Source organism: Marmota monax, unplaced genomic scaffold, assembly GCF_021218885.2.
Source record: "Marmota monax isolate L192 unplaced genomic scaffold, Marmota_monax_Labrador192_F-V1.1 WCK01_AAM20220418_F8-fsc00001, whole genome shotgun sequence".
Taxonomy (NCBI): Eukaryota; Metazoa; Chordata; class Mammalia; order Rodentia; family Sciuridae; genus Marmota; species Marmota monax.
Window position 1 is genome coordinate 30,541,375 of NW_026693777.1, and position 24,877 is coordinate 30,566,251.

General features: G+C 38.6%; 1 protein-coding gene across 1 annotated transcript in view; it reads left to right on the forward strand.

The window, feature by feature from the left end:
* The window catches only part of Gch1 (GTP cyclohydrolase 1), a 41,039-nt gene extending 19,058 nt beyond the window's left edge, over positions 1–21,981 (forward strand). Inside the window, exons 2-6 of the mRNA XM_046461676.2 lie at positions 5,751–5,860; positions 11,827–11,882; positions 18,971–19,002; positions 19,996–20,080; positions 21,696–21,981. Coding sequence (XP_046317632.1) covers positions 5,751–5,860; positions 11,827–11,882; positions 18,971–19,002; positions 19,996–20,080; positions 21,696–21,822 — 410 coding nt within the window. The 3' untranslated portion in view covers positions 21,823–21,981. The remainder of the gene's footprint in view (positions 1–5,750; positions 5,861–11,826; positions 11,883–18,970; positions 19,003–19,995; positions 20,081–21,695) is intronic.
* Positions 21,982–24,877: the final 2,896 nt, after the last annotated feature.

Here is a 24,877-nt window from a genome sequence, read left to right on the forward strand (position 1 = left end):
GCATGATGTTACAACTTTGTGGGAACTACTCCAAAGCCTTAATATACAATAAGTACCTCTGACAGGTTATAACCCAATGGGGTTGGGAGACCTAAGCACAATGACCATGGTACCGAGAGGCACAGTGAAATGAGTGCTGTATCCTGGTAGGGGCAGCTCTGATATTATCTTGTACTAGGAGCATCTGGGACCGTGATTCACACCTTGCTCCACTGAATCAGTATAGAGATATCTTTGTTAGCTCCTTCAGCTGATTTAATTCTAGCCAAGAACAAAGAGGCCTTATGGCCTAGGTACTACCCCCTCTTCCCCCTTTCTGACTCATTCTCTTTAATTCTAAAACCAGTAAGCAGTCACTGTTCTCTTTCCTGCCCTTTAGGATGGATGCATTCAGTATAGTAAGCCTTTTCCCATTGTCTTTGAATGCTGCTCTCCCAGCCAGACGAATCAAGAGTCAAATTCTGGCTTCTTCAGAGATTTCTGATTTTTGGTGCTGATCACCAAATATCCTAGACAATGTTAATTCTTATATCATTCAGTAAAAAGAAAAACTTTAAAAAAAAAAAAACACACCCAAACTCTATTGGATAGAAATTTCCTTTTAGGGGAGTCTTTTCCAGAAATTCCCTCTTCCCTTCCTCACTTTCCTTCTTGGCAGAAACAGGTCTGTGTTTATCCTTAGATATATATGTCTATGTATTTGAGTAGGAGCATTTTGGAGATGTGAAGATTCAGTGCAGTTTCATAAAACTTAAAATGCTTTAAATGGGGGCTCTCAGAATGTGGTTCCCAGATCAGCAATACTAGGATCTTCTGGGAACCTTTTAGAAATGCAGATTCCCAGGCCCACCAGCCCTGCTGAAACAGAGACTCTGGGTGTGAGGCCAGCAGTTTGTTTTAACACACCCACTGGAAGAGTCTAAGAAACCATGCTTCAGAGGTGCTTAGACCTTCTTTCAGGAAGGGGCCCCCCAAGCAGATTAACTCCCCGAGGGATAGTTGCTCAGCAGTGCTATTTGCTGCCATTGCTTCATTGTTACTGGCATGAGAAAGGTGTACCTTTAGACCGAGGTTGTGTGGTGGCCTTATAGACAAACCTGTAAATTTTGGAGGCTGCTTTGGTCTCCTTTGTGGTTATGACCAACAGTAGGAAATAGAATGCCGTAAATCCTCGTTTCCAGGGTTACCTTCTTGCTGCTGATATCAGGCAGGAAATTAAAACAATCTGTGATAGTGTTTTGTTCTTATTATCCACAGATGGTAGCTTTCAGATATGTTGGAGCAAAACACAAGTAAATATAGCTGGGAAACTTCATTATTGAAGAAAAATGATTTGGCTAGGTCAAGTTTATAGTCTACATTCATTTTAATGAAATGGGATATAGGCAACATATTAGTATTTCATTACCACACAAAGAATTAAGCCATATGAGCTATGTTATTGGTGTAATGTACTTGAGTATGTAAACATTTAAAGGAGTTCAAAGACAAACAGCAAATTATATTCGGAGATGTCTCATTTCCACCCACATCTCTTCTCTCCTTTCTCGTAGTTCTTAATTTTTAGTAGCTTTTTCATTTATCCTTGTGGTATTTTTTTGTGTGTGTGTGTGTGCGTGTGTGTGTATGTGTGTGGAGGGGTGCTGGGGTTTGAACCCAGGGGTACTCTATCTACATCCCCAAAACTTTATTTTTTGAGACAGGATCTCTATAAGTTGCTGAGGCTGTCCTCAAACTTGGGTTCCTCCTGCTTCAGCCTCCCTAGTGTCTGGGATTACAGGTGTGCACCACTGTGCCTGGCCCATTGTTTCTTTTTGCAGATAAACACTTGTGTATATGTTTATTCTCTTTTTTCCACTTTACTTCACCCAATATGTTAGGTACTGTATTATAATTGAAAAATTATTCTAAAATTGGCTTTATTAACATTCAGAAATATTCACCAGCTCTGCATGTACAAAGTGAATTTTGACAGTTCTGTCACCCAAAAAACAACTTTCTTCCTACCTTATTGCAGCCAGATCCTCTCTCTCATTTCTCTGGCCCATGGTGAGCCACCTGTTTGCTTTTTATCACTGCACTGTGGCCTTTCTTAGTTTCATGTGTTGTGCTAGGTGATTTTGACATTGTGCAAACATCACAGATTGTACTTACACAAACTAAGATGACTACATTACTAGGAGGTAGAATTTCATGGGACCTCCATTGTATATGTGATCTATCCTTGTTGATTATACTACGTGCATGACGGTCATCTTTTCTGTGTGCATGTGTGTACACATGTATCTATAAACATATATGGCTTATTTCACTTAGTTGATACTTTGGAGGTTCAAACATGTTATTATATGTTCATTGGTTCATTCTGTACTGCTCTGAGTAGTACTCCATTTTTTATACATTTCAGTTGATGGACATTGTCCTTTTCCTTTTTTATTACTTAGTAATTATGAAGATAGCATAGAGTTTTCATATGCTCATCCCCCAGCTTCCCCAAGAAACATCTGGCATGAGTACAATTATTGACACTTGAGAAATTAATATGAGTACAATACTATTCACTAAACTACAGATTTTACTTGAATTTATTTCCATTGCATATAGTTATTTCTCTACTCTTCTTCAATTGATAGTTTCTCAGTTTTTCCTTTTCTTTCGTGACCTCTGCTTTTTTTTTTTTTTCCCTATAAACTGGGGATTGAATCCAGGGGATGCTCTACCACTGAGTTGTATCCACAGCTCTTTTTATTTTTTGAGACAGGGTCTTACTAAGTTGCCCAGATTGGCCTGGGACCTATGATCCTCTTGCCTCAGCCTCCTGGGTAGCTCTGATGATTGATTGTACTACAGTTTTAAATTTTGAGGAAGACTACCACAGAGGCCATGTGCCCTTCTCATTATATCAAATCTGGAGTTATACAATACCATTATGTCTTTTTTTTTGGTGGGGGGAGGGTACCAGGGATTGAACTCAGGGGCACTTGACCACTGAGCCACATCCCCAGCCCTATTTTGTATTTTATTTAGAGACAGGGTCTCACTGAGTTGCTTAGCACCTCACTATTGCTGAGGCTGGCTTTGAACTCGAGATTCTCCTGTCTCGGCCTCCCTAGCTGCTGGGATTACAGGTGTGTGCCACTGCATCCAACTTATTATGTCTTATTGCTGGCAAAGTTAACCTTGATCACTTAGTTCAGGTAGCATTGTCCAGACTTTTCCACTGTAAAGTTACTACTGTTCATTTCCTGTATTCTGTTATAAGCAACTTACTGCTTTTTAACTTCTGATATTTATCAGTGTACATCCATGTGTCCCACACATAGCTTAGCAGTTCTGTCTGTCTTTTATTATCGGGGATTGAACTCAGGGCCACTTAATTATTGAGCCACATCCCCGGCCCATTTTGTATTTTATTTAGAGACAGGGTCTTGCTAAATTGCTCAGGGCCTCCTCACTATTGCTGAAGCTGCTTTGAACTTTTGATTCTCCTACCTCAGCTCTCGAGCAGCTGGGATTACATGGTGTGCACCACCATGTCTAGCTGCCAGTCTTCATTAAAAGAGTAGTAACTACCACATCTCTTACTTAGCTGTGAACACATTTAATCCTGACGATACCTCTGAAAGATCTGCTCTTATTCATGCCTGTTTTACTGCCAAGAAGAGTAAGGCATCAAATGCCTTGCCCAAGGTCCAACAGCTAGCAAGTGAAGATCTTCACTTAGCCTAGCTGGAAGGCTGGCTTTAATATACACCATATGGTTGTCATCAGAGCTTACAATGGGGAATTTCTTTGCCAGAGAAAATGAATGTGTCTGACATTAGATGATGATTCTCTTCAAGAAATAATTTTTTATTTGTTTTTACTTTCAGGGATATTTCTTTTGTGACTAAAGATTTTAGGAAGTTATACATGGCAATAACATTATGTTAAACTCTTGGAGAAATCCAAGATGCTTCTCGGAACACTAAGGGGCTATTTTTGGACTCCTTTCAGAAATATGACTAAAGATTAGGACAGAATATTCAGTATAGAAAAACTGCTTTTGGAGAAGGAATATTTATTTAACGAAGGACTTTGAGCTTTTTCCTCCCTGGAGTGTATTAGCCACTTCGAACAGGAGTGTCTGTGGGTGTTTAAAGCCCACACATTCACTTTCATGGACCACGCTAATGACTTTCCCTGCCACACACTCTAGTGCAATTCTGAATAGCCTGACTCAGGGGATGGTAACTGGTTTACATGATGACTCAGTATCTGTGAGCCCCTATTCTAGGAGCAGCTGAACCATTGAAGGTCAGGAGTGTGGGTGGACGTTTGCCCATCTTCCCTGTGACTCACTTGGCAGCCTGCCTGAGGGAAAGTGGTGGCTGTAGGTGGCTGTAGGCTGTATTCACCTCCTCCCTTCTGTCTAATTGTACTATGTAGCGTGGGTATCCCCCAAAGCCTTGAAACCGTACAACTAGGCATCAGTGCCTAGATGTCAGTGCCGTTTTCATAAAGTATATGTTTACTTTATAAAAGTGAGACGATAACGGTCCTTCTTTTAGCTTCTTTTCTCAGTTGATGATAGAGCCAAGGAATTTTCCATATTACAGGCATTCGCCTACACCATCAATCAGGTACCTATACCATTATCAAAACCAGGGTGGTACTGCAGTGGTGAGGATGGTGGCTTGTATCCCTTTGTCCCTCTTCAGCATCCAGGACAGGATGTTCTTACTGTCACAGAATGGTGGAGAGCTCAAAGGTCCCTTGAGCATCCCCTAGGTAACCTTCTGTTTTGCAGATGAGATAGTGAGGCTCACTTGGTGCAGTATTTAAAAATAAAAACGGTTTTTAAATGTCTGCAGTATGCTTGGCCACCTGTGCCAGGTTCACAGTTTATCACTCATCCCTAAAGCCTCCCCAGAGAGGCACAGGCGCACAAACCGTAAGATCTATTTCCTAAGAAAGGTGACCATTAGAATTAGTCTTATACTCATCTACAGTAACTGGAAGACTTTAGAAATATAGAAAATTATTTCAGGAATTGGTAATAGCAGTCAGGTTTACAAGCGTATGGTTCTGGCCTTAGAAGTCAGAAGGCTAAAGATTCGTCTTTACCTCATGATTTTCTACCTATCCATTATAGAGGAAATATTAAGTATAAAAAAGGTAAAAAAAAAAGAGTGAAAGTGACCCATTTCTACACAAGAAAATAGCCACTTTGATTTTATTTGGCATAATTTCTCTCTCCCTCCTTTCCTCATTTCTCCCTCCCTCCTTTTTTTCTCATACTACAGATAAATTTGCAATTCTGCAGTTCTTATGTAACATTGTATTAACGATTTTTAAATATCATTTACAGAGAAAGACTTTGGTAATTTGATACAATTAACTGGTTTTAATTTGCATGTCCTTAATGTTTTAGTGAGGATAACATACTTTTTAGCCCATTTTGATCCACATTGCAGGTGAGGATCACCTATAAAAGCTTAAATATAGATTATAACATATATACTATATTTATATAATATTATGATAACATAATAATTATAATAATAATATTAATTAACATAACATGTTCTGGGTTACATTTCTAACCTATTTTTAATGTACCCATGTCAGTTTCATTGAAATATTCACAGAATTGAATACTTGGGGCTTAATTTATATTTACTGTCTTTTTGTATTGATCATGGTGGCTTTTCTATTTTGTGCTTTTCTGTGGAATTGTAAGCATTACTAAGGCAAGTTTCTGATTTCAGATGTCCTGAACGATGCTATATTTGATGAAGATCATGATGAGATGGTGATTGTGAAGGACATAGATATGTTTTCCATGTGTGAACATCATCTAGTTCCATTTGTGGGAAAGGTAAGGTTTTCCTTATTTCCTGACATTTTAAAAAGCCTAATGAAAGTTTTAAAATTATGATATTATATTTAAAATTGTCAGTTGCTAATTCTTCATATCCTAGATATTTATAGTTACACATAAATGTTTACTCTTTATCAAGCTGATTGATATAATAACCTGAAATTAAAAACAAAGTAGCAGCTGGCCCTCCGGCCAAATTTTATATTAAATACCATGTTAATAGGTGAAGAGAATGAGGTTAAAGCAGCAGCATTTTTTTTTCTTGGTAGATGCTGCAGGCTCTGAAAACCTTTGCCATTTATGTTGACTGAATATTCTTTGATCCAAGATATGCCTGATATATGGCATGATATGAGCAGTAGTGATTACAAAATTTCCAGGGACAGAAGTTATGGTATTAGTGGCTTTAATTTATTCCAACCCTTTCTATAAAAAAAAAAATAAATCTAAATGTCAGCTAGATGATATATCACCTAGTTTGTTGCAGTTAAAAATAAATTTGATGTGAGGCTAAGGCAGAAGAATTGCAAGTTCGACTCAAAAAACTTAACATCAAACAAAAACAAAACAAATAACCCAGTCAATAAGTGGGCAAGGAACTGAACCTGCATTTCAAAGAAGAAGAAATATGAATGGTCAACAAATATATGAAAAAATGGTTAACATCTCTAGCAATTACAGAAATTCAAACTGAAACTACACTGAGAGTCCATCTCACTTCAGTCACAATGGCCATTATCAAGAATACAAGTAACAATAAACATTTGAGAGGATGTGGAGGAAAAGGCCCACTCATACATTGCTGGTGGGACTGCAAATTGGTACAACCACTCTGGGAAAGCAGTATGGCGATTCCTTAGAAAACTTGGAATGGAACTGCCATTTGACCCAGTTATCCCACTCCTCAGTATATACCCAAAGAACTTAAAATCAGCATACTACAGTGATGTAGCCACATCAATGTTTATAGCAGCTCAATTCACAATAGCTAAACTATGGAACCAACCTAGGTGCCCTTCAACAGATGAATGGTTAAAGACAATGTGGTACATATACACAATGGAATAATAGTCATAAAAAAGAATGGAATTATGGCATTTGTCAGATGGAACTGGAAACTATCATGCTAAGTGAAATAAGCCAATCCCAAAAAACCAATGGCCAAACTTTCTTTCTGATATATGGATGCTAACACACAGTGAGGGGCCGGAGGGGGGGATAGCAGGTCATTGGATTAGACAAAGGGGAATGAAGAAGGGATGTTTTAGTCAGCTTTTTCGCTGCTGTGCCTAAAAGTGCCGGGTTTCTGTTCTCGCGACTAAAAGGCTCAGGGGTCACTCCAGTTGAACTGGGCTGTAAGAAATAACCACACAAGAGACACAAATACCTTTTCCTTTGGGGTCGCTGTGACGGCTCCTCTGACCTTAAGGGTCCGCAGAAAGAGAGAGAGAGTGAGAGCACACGCTGACCCCTTTTATTGAGGAGAAGCTATTCAAATGAGGCAAGGGGTCAGGTTTCAGGGGGCTGAGTATCTTCATGAAGTCCACTGTCAGCAGGTTGACTGACATCTGGGTAGGCCACACCCAAGGGCACAGTAAGAGAAGGGGACACACACAAGGCACTTCCATGGAAGATTCTATCCTAAACAGGGCAAGGGGTTAGGTTACGAAGGAACAGGTGAGCATAGCTTCACCCATGGGGCTGTAGCAATACACACCCATGCACGAGACACCGACCCTTGAACCCAAGAAGGGTGCCACATTTCTGCGACTGAACATCTCAGCACCCAGCCAGGGAGTGTAACTCAGTCATGTGTAAGGTTGGCCTCCCACATAAAAGGATCCAACCAGAACAATTGTAGAGGAGGAAAACTTTTATTTAAGGGCTTTCGGTTTCATGGGTCTCAGTCTGCAGATAGCAGGCTCCATTCCTTGGGTCTAGAGGTGTGGCAGAACATCATGAAGAGTGTGGCAGAAGCAGCTCACATGATGATAAAGAGGGAGGGAGAGGGGGAGGGGGGGAGGGGGGGAGGGAGGGAGACTGATTCCACTCTCCAGATACAAAATATATACCCCATGTCCCTATCCCCAATGCACCACTGCCTCCAGTTATTACCTAGTTAATCCCACCAGTAAGTGATCCACGGATTAGATTAAGGCTATAACCCAATCATTTCCTCTCCAAACCTTCTTACATTATCTCACATGTGAGCTTTTGAGGGATACCACATCTAAATCATAGCAAGGGAATAGGGATGGGAATAGGAAAGACAGTAGAATGAATCAGATATAACTTTACTATTCTTATACATGAATATGTGACCACTGCAATTGCACATTATGTATAACCATAAGAATAGGATCCTAATTAGAATAAGTTCTATTCCATGTATATATAATATGTCAAAATATACACTCTACTGTCAGGTATATCTAAAAAGAACAAACGAACAAAAAAAGAGAACTATAATTTGAGACAATCCTGGATGACTTAGTGAAACCTTGTCCGCCTGGCATGCGTTCGGCCCGGTTTCGATCCTCAGCACCACATACAAACAAAGATGTGGTGCCCGCCGAGAAATAAAAAATAAAAAAATATTAAATTCTCTCTCTCTCTCTCCCTCCCTCTCTCACTCTATCTTTAAAAAAAAAAAGAAAGAAATAAGAACTGGAGTGGCTGTGGCTGTGGCTCAGCGGTTGCACACTTACCTAGTATGTGTGAGGCATTGGGTTCAATTCTCAGCACCAAATATAAATAAATAAAGGTCTATCAATAATTTAAAAATATTTTTAAAAAGAAAGAAATAAGAACTGGAGATGTAGCTCAGTGGTAGGGCATTTCTGGATTTAATCCCCAGTACCACAAAAAAATACATTTGTACATATAATAAATACTTTGAGAACATGTGGCTTTAGAGTTGTCCTGTTCATCCTACCCAATAATTATTTAATTTTGGCTTTTCATTAATGCTTTTCAAACAGAAGGCTCATAGGAAATAGTGTTATGAATACCTAAATAGCCATTACTGAAATTTAATAAGATTTAACATTTGCTTCTTTTTTCTTATTTAAGTATTTTATTTTTTTCACTTTTATAAATAGAAGTAAAACTTAGAAAAATGCATTAATCACAAAGGTATTTTTTTTTTACCATCTCACAGATTAAGAGCTAGAACATGATTTCAGGATTAGCATCCTGAAAGCTTACCTCCTGTTCCTTCTTAAGCCTTACCCCATCCCTGATCTCCACACGTAACTAGCATATCAATTTCCAATACTATAGATTAATTTTGCTTATTTTTCAGTAATATATAAGTGAAAAGAATCTGTAATATGTCCTCTTTTGAGTCTGGTTTCCTTTGTTCTACATTGTAAGATTCATTGATGTCTTTACCTGTGATTGTAGTTTATTTCCATTATTATATATTATTGCATTGTATGAACACACCGCAATTTATCTATTCTGTTCTTCTCTGGGTAGTTATTTGCATGTCTCCTCTTTTTTTCTTTTCTTGCTCAAACAATATTGCTATCAGATTTCTCTTGTTGCATATATTCATGCATTTCTGCTAGGAATGTATCTAGAGGTGGAATCAGTTTCACAGGGTATACCCATGTCCAGCTTACCCAGTGCTGACCTATAGCTCTCCAAAGTGGTTATGCCAATTTACACTCTCAGAAATCTATGGGAGTTCTCATTGTTTCATATTCTTGCCAACACTTGGTACTTTCAGGATTGTATGTAATGGTATCAGTCTCTTGCTCTTCTAAAAAAATTAAATTAAAAAAAAAATTATCATGGAAAATTTCAAACATACATAATGAGAAAGACTAGTAGAATAAGTTCCATGTTCTCATCAACCAGTTTCAACAGATATCAACACAGGACAATCATATTAAATAAAGGTCCCCACTGCACTATATTGGAACAAATCCCAGATATTCATTATTCCTCCCATGATTTCTTCCAGTGTGTCTCTATAAAAGACAAGGATTTTTTTTTTTTAAAGAAAACCCAATTTGATTACCACATGTAAGAAGATAGCAATAAATTCATAAATATTGAAGAATACAAAGTCTGTTATAGACAACATGACTTTTCATCACTAATTATTAACTGTCATTTCTAAAATACTTACCCACACTAGCAGTTAACCCACACTAGCAGTTAATATGTATCTCTTATCTATAGTAGCACGACCACAAACAAAATCAACAGTAACTCCTAAGTAGCATCTAATAGCTAACCCAAATAAATTTCTCCAGTTGACTCACAGGCTTTGTTTTTGGCTTATTTAAATAAGAATACAGTTAAGAGTCACATTTATATTTACATTGCATTTGGTTATATCTTATTAAGTCTTTTATTCCAAAATACGCCCTCCCCAATTCTCCCATTGAAGAGACCAGATTGGGTCTTCTGTAGTGACTCACCTTCTGTGTTCCACTCAACTTCTGGATTTCCTATAAACCAGATCTAAAGTTTAATAATATTAAGACTGAACATTTCAAACAGAAGTAATTCCCAGGAATGCTGAGAACTTCATATTCTATCATGTCAGGAGGCACATAGTAACTTATGATCTACAGTTAACAATGAGGGAACCTTTGAATTCATTTCTGTCTTTTATTGTAGGTGAGATAATTAAACTCATGTTCAGGAGGATTTAGAGAGTTAATGGCCTTGTGGGGCCAGGGTCAAGGAGCTCAATCCTGTACTTAGCTTCTCACCACTGTGGCTGTTCCCTTCTATTTGTGTGCTTGCTAACTTTTTTAGCTATATGATTTAGTGATGATTTTCCAAAGTGGACATTTAAATGATTTAGAATCTGAAGGAAGACCAAAAATCACACAAACTAGAAGTGTACTCTAGCACTGCAGATAAGCATACAAATTCAAGCAGTACCGAGACATTGGTTGGATGGGACAATTTTTAGTTTTTGAGGGGTGGGTACTAGGGACTGAACCCAGAGATGCTTAACCACTGAGCCACATCCCCAGCTGGTTTTATATTTTTTATTTTGAGACAGAGCCTTGCTAAGTTGCTTAAGGACTAAGTTGTTGAGTCTGATTTTATTTATTTATTTTTTAAGTTGCTGATGGACTTTTATTTTATTTATTTTTATATGGTGCTGAGGGTTAGACCCAGTGCCTCACACAAATTCAGCAAGTGCTCTACCACTCAGCCCCAGCCCCAGCCCCTGAGGCTGGCTTTGAACTTGCAACTCTCCTGCCTCAGCCTCCCGAGCTGCGGGGAGTTTAGGTATACACCACCACACCCAGCCCCTATGGGACAGTTCTTTTGCTTTGTAGCACCCAGCGTTCAGGTGCTCTTTGACTTTCTCTTCCTCCATACCAAACAAAACCCACTAACTACTACTACTAGATCAGTTGTAGAAGTGTATAATAAATATTAGGTGAACAAATGAAAACTGTTTTATGTTGGCATCATGATGCAGATGTGTCTGTAATGTTTATATTTGTCTAATTGATTTATATTTGGCTAGTATGAGCCACAACCCCAGCCATATTCCTAGCCCTTTTTATTTTTTAATTTTGAGACAAGGTCTCACTAAGTTTCTTAAGCTGGCCTCAAACTTGTTCTTCCTGCCTCAGCCTCTCAAATTGCTGAGATTACCTGGCTCTGTGGTGGGATTCTTAAGGCTGCAGTGCCCTGGGGAATGGCAACATTTTTATATAGAGGAGTCTTTCTTGGTTACATTGTGTTGTTGCTACAGGGTCATTTACCTTTTCCTGGGAAAAAAAAATTCAGAGTTGAATAAAAAATTACCAGGGAATATCACAGCTATACTTTTTAAAAAGTCTTAAATCTTCTAATGTTTTAAAGTTGCACTGTCATTGTGATGACTTTGCAGGCCATTATACTATATTTTGTATGTCTGTATTTTGTCAGAAAGCGGTGCTATGTGTTCACTTAGCTCACGATTTGTCTCTCCCCTCAAGGTCCATATCGGTTATCTTCCTAACAAGCAAGTCCTTGGCCTCAGCAAACTTGCCCGGTGAGTGTGTGGAAAACAAGAAAACAGATAGATAAAACCTGCCTCTGTCTGCTGAGAATCAGTCTCACCAAGCATTCTCTCCCCACTAGACTGGATCTCACTTGCAAGTCACATTGCTACTTGAAGTTTATACTTGGAAAGGCAACCAGAGCAGCAGGCCCTGTTCAGAACCAATGCCCATGTCTTCCTCTACCCCATGGCCTGCCCCAGCCACCGATATTGTTTATGCCCCTGAATATTCTTTATTGATATTTCATTTTGTTGATTGGAGCCAGTGAATCCTGGGTGATCTGGGAAATACTGGGAAAGGTGTGTGTGTGTGTGTGTGTGTGTGTGTGTGTTTGCTGAGAGAGTTAAGAACAAAACGGAGGGACAGGTAATGAACAGACAGTCATTACCTTTAAAGTACAGTCCAAAAATTCTGATTCAGATTATAGCCACCCTGTCACAATTGGAGCAAGTGAATCTCTATGACTAACTGACCTTTCTGTGGCTTTGGTGGGTTCCTGCTGCTTCTCTGTGAAGACACTGGGATGTGCCACTCTCCTGTAGGGGTGCCCCCCATCTTCAACTGTGTTAGAATCTGTGTAACCCACCCCAGCAGGCTGATGGCTGCCCTTCACAACTGTTCCTTGTTTTCACCTCCATTTTCTCATTAATTTCCATTAGAAATTTAGGAGAAAGTTGTTTGAAGAGAAATTTAACTTTCCTAGTTTATGACCTTGTGCCCGCTTGGCAGCCTTTACACTAGCCAGGGCTGCTTGGTATCTTGGAAGAATGATGGTACATCCTGGCTGAGCTTCACTACAGGAAGGTGCCTATCACAAATCCAGAAACATCCTGGCATCTTGCAGTGATCTGTCCCTGGTTGTAGAGCCAAGGGGTGGCTGAGGAGGTACTGATAGAGGGTGTTTAATCTAACTGTAATTTTTATTAGTGACTCCCCGGTAATTTACTCCCAAATGATAATAAATAAAATCAATTTCATGTCAACTGTGAATAACAGTTTCTATACTATTTTTACAGTTTCATAATGTATGGTCTAAGTAAGGTCAGCATGCTTACTGTGCAAATGTGGCTACAGGCCCAGTGGTCTGGTGTCCTTCCTTCCAGTAAGACTCCCAAGCCATACCTTTCCCATAAAATTTCTGGCACTGCTGAGACCATAACAGACTGTCCATATGTGAAGAGTGTAGTGGATGACTTTCATATAAAAAAGTTTGGCAGACCATATTAAGCTTAGACCTTGTGGGTTTTTTTTTTTGTTGTTTGTTTGTTGTAGTGAGAGGGATTAAACCCAGAGCTTCATGCCTTCTAGGCAAATGCTGTACCACTGAGCCACACCTTCAGCCCCATAGGCCTTGGTCTTAATGTGAACAGCTTTCTCTAGAAGACCATCCCAGATTGGCCATGAGTAATACTTTATGGGAAAGGAATTCTAGAGTGATCAGTAATATCACGGAATGAATGGTGACTTAGGGGTAGGAGGCAACAACAGTCTTGGTTATTTCCTTTTCTAGTGAAAGGAAACAATCTCAACTAAGCTTTCATGAAACAATACAAAGGACTTGATTATTAGCATGGGGATTTGTCCTTACAGTAAGAGGATTAAAGCCTAAGAATAAAATGAAACACCAAAGACCCAAGTGTATATTACTTTCAGATATTTTGTAAAAACTTTGAATAAAGGGTCTGTTAAACAGAAAAGGAGACTAAAATTTTATCCAATTGCTTATTTCTTGTTAGAAGTAAAAATATTTAGTGACTGAAGAGTAATAAAGCCTCATGTCTCAGCAGAACTTCACTGCTCATTTTAATCTCGTATGTGAAGTGTGTTATATGCTTGCCTTTAAATGAATGACCTTTCAGTGCCAGTAAAGTCAAATATCAGAGAGTGAAACCTTAAGTAACAAGAAAATGCCAGAAGTGAGTTGATCTGGTTCAACTCTAGTGGAACTTTAGAGTAAATTTGGTTTGAATAGAAATTCCTTTTGTTGCCAAAAAGCCATTGAGTATGTGTTTTTTTTTTGCCTTAGAATAATTGAGTGAATATAATGAATATAATTAAATCTTGAATTTAGAATTTTAGTACCCTGAGGTAGCCAAGGCTAACCTGCTTATTACACCTGCTGTGCCTGGGCCCTGTACCAGCCATTGTGGCATCTAGAGAGAAGGAGGACTCAGTAGTACCCGCAAGGAGGATGCACAGTGAGGTCGCAGTGGGTGCCACAGCGATGCCTGCTTTTACTCACAGGCCTGGGGTTCAGTCCCCAGTGTGTGTGCATGTGCACACACCCACTCACACCTCCCACCCCCACACACCCAAGTATTTGCTTTGCTTTGGAGCTCCAGGTTCATAGCATCCATGGTGATAGTGGCCTGTAGGGTGGAAGAGACCCAGAGATGGAGAGATGAGCAGAATTCTAATGGGATAAAAGTTATTCTAGGTAGCTTCATGTCAGAGCGAAGGCAAGCCAGAGGGTAGTTACAAGGCATATTCCAGTGGGTAGGGACTGGGATCACTTATGGAAACAAGAGATTTAGCCAAGCGTGATGGGGAATTGATAAAAAGATAGGATGAGCATTAGATTACAGAGGGAACATTTCTTTTTATTTCCTCTGTATTATGAAAATAGCATACGACTACTAGGCATGGTGGCACATGCCTATAATCCTAGCTACTTGGGAGAATCACTTGAGCCCAAGAGTTTAAGACCAGCTTGGACAACACAGCAAGACTCTTTCAAACAAACAAAAATCACACACACACACACACTTTTCACTTAAATACAAATAGGTGAATAAAGGGAAAGCTTTTGTTTCCTGTTGTCATTCTTTAGAATTAAAGTTAAGAGATTTCTTTCACTGTCCTTTAAGAAAATTTCTATGTAAACACAAACATAGCCGTTTAAAACTAGCAAAACAACAATAAAGGAAATTATACCTTATATGCTGTACTATTACTGCCTTTTTAAAAATTTAAAATACTTTGAATTTCTTGTATCTTTTAGTCTAAAATGTCCAGATTATTTTTAAGGGCTACCTAATATTTCTTTGGTTGACTAATTCATTAAGCTAGTCTTTGACATTGACAAGTATAGTATGCTGTTTGAAACTGTCAAAAAGGGAAAAAAATGCTTTGAACATATTTTTATATATTTTCTTTGCATACTTTGAATCTGCATGTAAGAGAAATTACTGTGATGGATTTTCTGGGTTCAGGGTAGTTGAATTTTTGCTATTGCCAAATTTCTCTCCATAAACATCATGCCAACTTGTACTCTGATAATAGGTAAAGGGTGTGTTTCTCCACACTCTTAATGCTGAGTTTCATCTCACTTTTAAATCTTTGCACATTGATAAGTAAAAAATGACATCATTTTTATTTGAACATCCTCTTCCCTTTCCCTTCCTCCAATCCCTCCTTTCTCTCTGTCTTTCCCCCCTTCCCTCCCACAACTTTGTGCATGCTAAGCAAGCTCTCTACCATTGAGCTGCATCCTCTGCTCATTTTGAATGTCTCATAGAGTGAAATTCAGAAAGTTCCTCATTTTTCATTTGGTTGCTTTTTTTATTACTGATTTGCATAAGCTCTTTGAATGTTTACACATTTAGGTCAGGTGCTCCAAGTAATTTTTCTCAACCTTTTCTTTCGTGTTTTGATTTTGCTTTATAGTATTATTATTTTCATAAATAAATTTAAAACTTTTCTATAGTCATAAATAATTCTTCTTCTTATTTGTATTTGTATGGCCTTATTTTTGTTTTTAAATCATTGCTTGATCTTAGAAGTATTTTGATCAAGGAACAGGGAGGGGCCGTCCACTGTTGTTGGGTGCTCATTGCCTCTTGCAGCACCCCACTTCTGCCAGCCTGTGTCCTTAGTGCCACCACTCTCTATTGGGCTTTTCTTCCTCCTGGATTGTATATCAAGCTCCTGGCTCTTCTGCCTCTAACCTCTGAGGGTCCTTGCATTTGTTCTCAAGTGCTGCTGAAATGATTTTTCTAGACTGTGGATTTAATCATGCTGTTGCTTTTGTGACTCCTTATAGCTTTTAAGATAAAATTCAAACTCTGCAGAATAAATTAGAAAACCCCAAAAGAATATAAATCACAAGGCCAAATCAGAAATCGCTGGGAAGTCTGATTGAGAGAATATATATTAATATCTAGGGATGAGAGGATATGTAACTAAAAATATGCCTTAACATTTAAAAAAATATGAATAGTGTTTTTTTTTTTTTAAAGATGGGAGAGAAAGGAATGCACTGAGAGTTAGAAAACCTCAATTTACAACTAACCATTAGAAAAAGTCAAATTAGCCAGTCCTCGCAGTGCACACCTGTAATCCCAGTGGCTCAAGAGGCTCAGGCAGGAGGATCACAAATTCAAACCCAGCCTCAGCAACTCAGTGAGGCCCTAAGCAACTTGATGAGACTTGTCTCAAAATACAAATTACAAAAATGGCTGGTGATGTGGTCCAGTGGTTCAATGCCCCTGGGTTCAGTCCCTGGTACATAGCTGGATGTGGTGGTTCATACCTGTAATTCCAGCTAGTCTGTAGTCTGAGTAGGAAGATTGTAAATTGGAGTTCAACATGGGTAACTCAGTGAGACCTGTCTCAGGGGCTGGGGTGGCTTCATGATATACTACTTGACCAACATGCAACCAGGCTTGGGTTCCCTTAGTACTTAAATTACTGTCTTGGGTTTTTTTTTTTTTTTTTTTTAAATTTAAAATGGCCCCAGGGAGTTAGCTTTCTAGTCACTGGCATGAAAAAGTGCACATTCTCTGATGCATTTTTATCCAGGATGGTAAGAATTCCCACAAGTGAAATTCTTAGGAACATGAGTTCAAAAGTAAAAGAAAAGCCACAGATGTGCAAAGAGGGCAGATGTTGGAATTATCAGAGAATATGAAGCAAGTATTTTAAAAAGTAACAGTATCAAAATTTTGACAAAGCAATAAGAAATTTTCAGAGTTAGCCAGGCAGATCAGAAAAACAACCAAATATAACTGCTAGAAATAAAGAAAAAATATGATAAATGACACCGAAGCTCAATATGCTTATTGAATAGCAGAGTAGGCATAGATGAAAATATAGTAAACTGAAAGAAAGGTATGAAAAAATTGCACAGAATACAATTCAGAGAGATGAGCAGAAAATATGAGATTGAATTTAACAAATGTAGAAGACAGTTGGAGTTCTGAGATGTAATAGAATAGATGAAATATTAGAAAAGATAATTCCTGGAAAAGTTTCCAGATCACTTGCAAAAAATCAGTCTTTAGATTCAAGAAGGCTAGTAAATTTCAAATGAGAAAAATTTAAATCTGTGCTGAGGCAAAACATGGTAAACTTTAGAGTACTCAAATGTCAGAGTAGCCATGAAGAAAAATATTGATTAGCTATGTAGTAACAGTGGTGAGACTGACACTTGGTTTGCCAACCACAATATTAAAAGACAGATAACTGTCAATGTCAAACAAGAATTTTATTCCCAACAAATAGCTCTTAACAAATTATCTTCATAGGGGCTGGGACTGTGGCTCAGCAGTAGTGCACTTGCCTGGTATGTGTGAGGCACTGGGTTCAATTCTTAGCACCACATATAAATAGTAAATAAATAAATAAAGGTCTGTCAACAACTTAAATGATATATATAAAATTATCTTCATAGAAGAAAAGGTATGTGAAATGCTGAAAAGACATTATAAATCAACACCTACTCCTTACTTAAAGTAGAAATAAGAAATTATAAGCTCTCTGAGCATAAGTTCACAACGTAATCACATAGGCATTCAAAAAAAAAAAAAAACCCACAAAACACAGATGCCCAATGTTAACACTTTTCTAATATTGCACCTGAAATTCTACTTAGGAGAAAAAAAATGAGAAAGACATTGTTAACTTTTGAAATTAGTGACTTCTAATTATGTAACAAATTAGTCACCTGAAAAAACCCATCAGAAGTTATAAATGTAGAAACTTGACCCAGTAAGAAATATGGCATTGCTCCTAGATAGGAGCTTGAAAACCATCCCTTCTCAGATTTGTGTTCCAAACAATATAGGTATATTCCTCCAATATTGTATACCTACTGGGGACATGAAGAAGGATGGTCCCCAAATTCATGGCTATGTAAAAATTGATCTTGACATTTAGTGTCCAGATTCATGACTAAAAGGTCAAAGCTTAAAGAAAACATTCTCATTGTGAATTGTGCCCCCCTCAAATGGGTTATTCACATTGCCATATTTGCATTTCATGACTAGACAGGGAAGAATTTATCACCTGGCAGATTGTGATGTAAGATCAGGTGTCTTTTTATTTGGGGAGGTTAATCATACAAAGTACTTACATAAACCTATTTTATAAAGGAAAGAAATCCAATCCATTCTGATCTGATTACATTAACAGATTTAGTTGGTGTAATAGTTAACCTGATTTTTTTTTTAATACTGGGACTTGAACCACTTAACCATTGAGCCACACTGAGCCACATCCCAGCCTGCCACCCCCTCCCCTTTTTTTTTCCCCACCAGTTTGAGACAGGAACTCACTAAGCTGCTTAGGGCCTTGCTGGGTTGCTAAGGTTGGTCCTGAACTTGCAATCCTCCTGCCTCCTGAGTCACTGGGATTATAGGCGTGCACCCCAGTGACCAGCTAATTGGCCTGATATCAATTAACAAATAGTCTTTTATTTTTAACTTGATCTTTAAGCTCTGATAAAACAATATGATTAATTGGAACATTTGAGACAGCCTAAAATTGGTGACTTGGGAGTTTTAAAATTTTATAGCTCATCTTTAATTGTGTTTTTTTTTCTAAGTAAACATTGTACTTGGAGATACATTAGTCCCTCCCGCCCCCCTTTAGAGACATAAGGAAGCCCCACTTTGTGTAGTATGATTATGGTCTCCGTGAGACTGCATCTCCTTGTAGAACTTGTTTTATGGGAATAAGCATTATCCCCTGCCCACATCCAACTATTGCTTCAACAAAGTCTTTTTAGTCTTGTGAGGTGGACTTAGCAGTTTCACTTCAAGCAAGGTATGATTAACTAAAACACTTTCTTCTTTTCTAGGATTGTAGAAATCTATAGTAGAAGACTGCAAGGTAAACTTTTTTATATGTCTTTTTTTTTTTTTACAGAAAGCATTTTTTCTTGCAAAAAAGTATCTTTATTGTATTCAAAGTGTAATGAATATAACAAAAATTAAAACCTCATAGGAAGATAAAAGTCAAAGTTTGTTTCAAGACAGAAATCAGCATTGTGTTTGCACAACTCTTCACATTTCCATGCATATGCTGTTGTTTTCAAATCAGTTTATTTGTATCACATTTAAGCTAAAGTGGATAATTGGCCTTGTTTTCTTCCCCTCCCCCCCGCCCACTTAAGGAACCTTAAACAGTTTTTCCACATAAATATTCATTTCCACATACATTCCTCATTCATTTTGGTGGCTGCTTAGAATTCTGTTGTGTTCATGGCTTGATTTAGCCAATCCCCGCTCTGATACATATTTGGGGGATTTTTGTCAGTTTTCCAATAAATGCAGTGCTTCAGTGAACACTTTTGTATGTATTCAAAGACAAGTTGTTTCAGACAGCATAGTATTTAGGTTAAATCGCTTGGTTTTCAACAATTCAGTAATTAGCTCCTTTGTTATTAGTGTTGCAAGCTGTTTATTTGCTGCACTCTACCTCTGGAGTTGCTCATTAACCAATATTCTGTTGGTCTTACTGCACATGTTAGGAGCTAGTTTGCCATTCTAATCGCTCCCCTGCAGAGATGCTGGAGAGCTTCTGGGGTTCTCTTCAGCACCTGCAGTGCAGGTGAGGGGAGGGCCTCCTTGTGGCTCACTCAGTAGACAAAGCAAACAGGCAAAAGCTGTTGTCATGGCTCTTAAATGTCACAGAAGTCTGCTTTTTAAGATGTCGAATAATTTTAGAGAAAAAAAATCTAGCTGTTTGTGTTTGACTCTTTTTTTTTTTTATGGTCATTTCCTTTTTTTTTATTAGTTGCTCATGACAATACAATGATCTTGACATATGTGATTCTGCAACCTGTGTTTGACTCTTAAACTGAGCTCTTTGTCACCTTCACAGTCCAAGAACGTCTTACAAAACAAATTGCAGTGGCAATCACGGAAGCCTTGCAGCCTGCAGGAGTTGGGGTAGTGGTTGAAGCAACGTAAGTCTGAAGCTGCCTTTGATAACGTCACAGTCTATGTAAAAATTGATCTTGACATTTAGTGTTGCTTGGTTTTCCTAGCACCAAGTGATGTCACACAGTGGCCACTGCTGGTTTTTTAATCTCCGGGCCTAACCCTTCATCCTCTTTTGTTCACTGTGTTGCTGATATAGAAACCAGGGTATGGGAGAGGTTTTTTTTGGAGGGGTGGGGTGGGGTGGGATGGGGTAGGGTGGGATTGAGGGTTGTGGAAGTGCAGGGAGTTATAAGCATAGTTGCAGATTTATTCTATGCTTCTCTTTTTTCTTAGCTTTTTTGTTGGTCCAAGCAGTTTTTCTAACATTTTGTCACACATCGAAAGACAGAAAAAACTAAGAATCAGTGTAAAGGACAACTGAAGATAATTCTTTTTAAAGAGAAAAAAAAATGTCTAATTTTTTTTAGTTTAAGTTTTTATTTTTTAAGTGATACATTAAAAACATAAAAATAGTACATATCGGGCTGGGGCTCAGTGGTTAAGTGCCCCTGAGTTCAATCCCCGATACCAAAAAAAAAAAAAAAAAGTACATATCTGTGGGGTATCATGACTTTTTTTTTTTTAGTTGTTGATAACCTTTATTTATTTATATTCGGTACTGAGAATCAAACCTAGTGCCTTACACATGCCAGGCAAGTGTGCTACCACTGAGCCCCAACCCCAGCCCCCATATGATATTTTGATACATGTATACATGGTATAATATTTAAATCAGGTTAAACATATCTATGTATCCTAATATTTATCACTTATGTATGGTAAAAACCATCAAGCTTTTCTTTTTCTCTAGTTTTTTACGATCTGTAATTCATTATTTTTATCTATAGTCACCCTACCGTACCGTGGTGCCCAGACAGGACTGTGGACTTCTTGCTACTGTTTAACTGTAGCTTCATGTCCACTGAGGAACCCCTCTCCATCCTCCCTCCTGCTTTCCTTCCCAGCCTGGAGTAACTGCCATTCTACACCCAACTTCTGTGAGATCAGGTTTTTTTTTTTTTTTTGCTTTTCACATGAGTGAAAGCGTGCAGCACTTGTCTTTCTGTGCCTGGCTTATTTCACATCACATAATGATCTCCAGATGTAGACACTTCTTTAAGTTACAGTGAATTATGAGAATTGCACATTCAGTATGGGCAGTTTCATTCACTTGATGGCCTGCTCTGACCTCTGCTCAGTGTATGTCACATGGCTCCAGCAGCTTGTTCAGACCCACTGGTCTCTGTTACCTGAGTTCTGCCTGGTGAGATGCACATACTTGGGTATTTCTCTAAACACCTAAGCTAGCTCAGCACTGCTTTGGTCTCTGAAGACCAAATATATTATTTTCACTCATAATGAAAATTCCATTTTCTCTGCTCTTGTTGAGTGCATCAAGGATTTAACCACAGATAAGAATAAAAGCTAAAAACTTTAAAAACTTAAAAAAAAAAGTTTGGATATCATTTGTCTCAGAAGGGATATTTTAACATACTTGGTAACTGAGCTGAGATGCATCTTCTTCCTTGCTTTTTATTTTAAAAAGTCAAATCAGCACTGTCAGCTCCTGAAAACCACCTTCATTGTCTTGTTTTGTAGACACATGTGTATGGTAATGCGAGGGGTGCAGAAAATGAACAGCAAAACTGTGACCAGTACAATGCTGGGTGTGTTCCGGGAAGATCCCAAGACGCGGGAGGAGTTTCTCACTCTCATTCGGAGCTGAACTGGAGCATGGCGTGGGGCAGGTCCGACTGCTAATGGTGTTGTCTTTCATCATGCCTCCCCTTTTCATTTGTTACAGATGTTAACTTTATGCCTTGTCAATAATTGTATTTGAAATTATTTATAAAGTCAAATTAAAAATGATTCACATAGGGGTAAACCCTGCACTTTCTTCTTGCCACCTTGTAGGGGCAGTGTCTAAGGTGAACTGCCAGCAGCCTAAGTTACATGCACAAACCACTGCCATTCAGATAACCCAAGGGTGCTGGGGAGGAGGAGAATCTGTGTATGTGAATGAAATCCTACGGTGATCTGTCTCATCAGCATAGGAGAATCGGGCATGGGAAAAGCAGTTCCTTTTCCTCTGCCACAGAAATGGTATAATGCTGAAAATGCTCTAATAATTCACGAACAGTGTGCAGCCTTGCTCTGTGAATTCGAAGTCCAGCAGCTCTGCTTCGGTCATGTTTATGAATTCACAAATGACATTTCGTTTTTATTTATCAGCTATCCATTTTTAACATTAGTCACCAAGGGAAGGTGGTGGAATATCTATTTTTTTCAATTTTACTGTGAGTTAAAAAGGCACATTTCTACCTTCTTTCTTAATTCAAGTACAGGGAATTAGTTCCTGGAGTTGTTTACGAGTTATTCTCACGTCAACATACAGGGATTTAGACATTTAACTCTCTGTGCCTTGATGAGAATATCACACCAGTTAGCCTGTAGATACTTTTGCCTTTTTTTTAAAAGCCATTATTTTATAAGTCTTAGTACTCACACGGCAGATAACTAGTCCCACAGCTGTCTCTTTAGAAGTTTCTTGGACATTTTTATTTTGATCTTATGAAATATTTTTTCTAAGGATTTCTAGAAACTTTTGGGAGTGCTCATCATTGTCAGATCTGAAGAACTCTTGCTTCCAAGAGCCCAAAAGAATGCAGATGAATTGACTGTGGCCTGCCTTGGGAGCTGTGCCCCTGTCCTCACAGAGCTGTGCTGTCGTGTTTTGTGAAAATGCACTGAGAACTCTAGTCTTGTTTTCCTTGTGGTCAGTGTGGGTCTTGGGTCTTGTCCTCAGTGTGACTCTGTTCAGGTGGTGTAGGCCTTTCAGTCCAGAAGCTGTTGCCTTATTACCATTTATCTTAAATTTTGTTCCACTGGGGCAGTGTGGGCCAAATTAAAACAAAAACACCTAACTCTCCCACAAAAACAGACACAGTTAATTCTACAAAGACGTTTTATTCCATCAGCATAGTGCTCTTCAAATTTATTCATTCATTTTTAAAAAATGAATTACGTTGCTTGCTTAAACTGTGGTCATTCTATCTCTGCCACTTACTTGCCATTTAGCTTACAATGAAGCAAGATGGTCGAGGTTTCTCTCCTTTTTAAAAAATCTCTACTACTTTCCCCTGTATTTGGAGTTTCTAAAGTCCAATGGTGGTTGATTTTTGAGTTCCATGTTAAATCTAATTTGGAATAAACATTAACCTGCTTAATATTTAGACATTTCTAGGTAGAATTCCAACTCATGTTTGGTATTTTAAAGTAAAAACAAGTGTGACTTGGAGGACCAAAGAATTTGTTAGCTATAAATTCCTCTTTGCAGGGCTCAGCGGTAGAGCACTTGTCTACCATGTGCAAGGCCCTGGGTTCAATCCCCAGCCCTGCAAATAAATAAATAAACAATCATTTTTTGGAGATCATTTGTATTCCTTTGGAATGACTTTGTCCTGACATTCCCTAGAAGTGTTCTTAGAAAGTGTGATGTATCCACAGGTTTTTGTCTCATTGGTAAATGCAAAATAATGATCTTGTCTGTTTTACTCTGGTCTGTAGTACTTCAAAATTACTTTTTCATATTCGTGATACTGACTCTATTGGGGGGGGATTTTTAAGAATTTGATGCGTTTAAATATACTGTTCAATTACATTGTTTGAATTTTATGTATGTGCATCCCTGAAGTTGGTTCTATTTAAATTATTAAAGTGTTATAACTTTGTCTTGTGAAAGTTTCTTTTTCAACCACCAGTATAAACGTCACATATACTAATTTGATTATTTTAATTGTCTTAGCTATAGTGCCCATCATCAGGGCTTCTCTTTTCCATTAAGCTATTAGAACGTACATCTCAAGGGTAGCACCAAATGACCCTAGGTTCTGACAGTGTCTCTTCGGTGTTTGCATGGGGTGTTACTAACTTCAATCTTTTGGGGAGGAGAAGGGGAGGTCTGGGGCTGAGTCAGGAATCTGAATGGCCCTCATGTCCCTGTGTTGTCCTAGTCCTATGTTCAGGACTGTAGCCTTGTGGGAACTGGCATTGCTTCCTGTGTGGGAAGAATCAAGCTGAGTCAAGAGACAGACCGGGAGTGGAGGAGAGTTTGCCTAGGGAAAAACCTGCTGTTAGGTAGAAAGGGCTTTGCTGCCTTCTTTCTGCAGTGACCTCATTCCTTTCTTGCTGGTGGTGTTATCTACATCCCTCTCTCCCTGAGCAGCGGCCCCTCCCCTCACTGGTTATCAGTGTGTCTGGGTGCTGGACATTAGAGTGGCCTGCTGCTCCTTATAGGACCTTGTAAACTGTTGGGTAATGCAGCTCATAACTGACTTCTAACAGAGGGTAAACTGAATAGAAAAAAGAAAAGCTAGTAAACCCAGAGTGCCTACTGGTAAAACATTCCTACAACTGCAGCTCCAAGTGTCAGAAAGGTGAGCTGCTCGTCGGAGCCCCAGTTGCTGTTTCTGTTTTCTCATATATTGATTGGTCAAGTTCCTTGCTTGACACCAAATGTTTTAAAGGCTTTCCATCAACACAGAACACATGGACTCACCTTGATGGACAAAGTTCCTTTGGTGAGGATGAGGAGGAGAGGGAATCTCAGTAGACAAGTTCAAGGTAAGGTACAAGTACCTGACTATCCCACCCCTCCCAAGACACTTGCTTTATTTTAATTGTTATCATGTAAACTAAAGTATGTATAGCAGTAGAGATACCAACATATGAACTCCATGCGCTTATCACCCAGCTTCAAGAAGTCTCTATTCATGGCCATC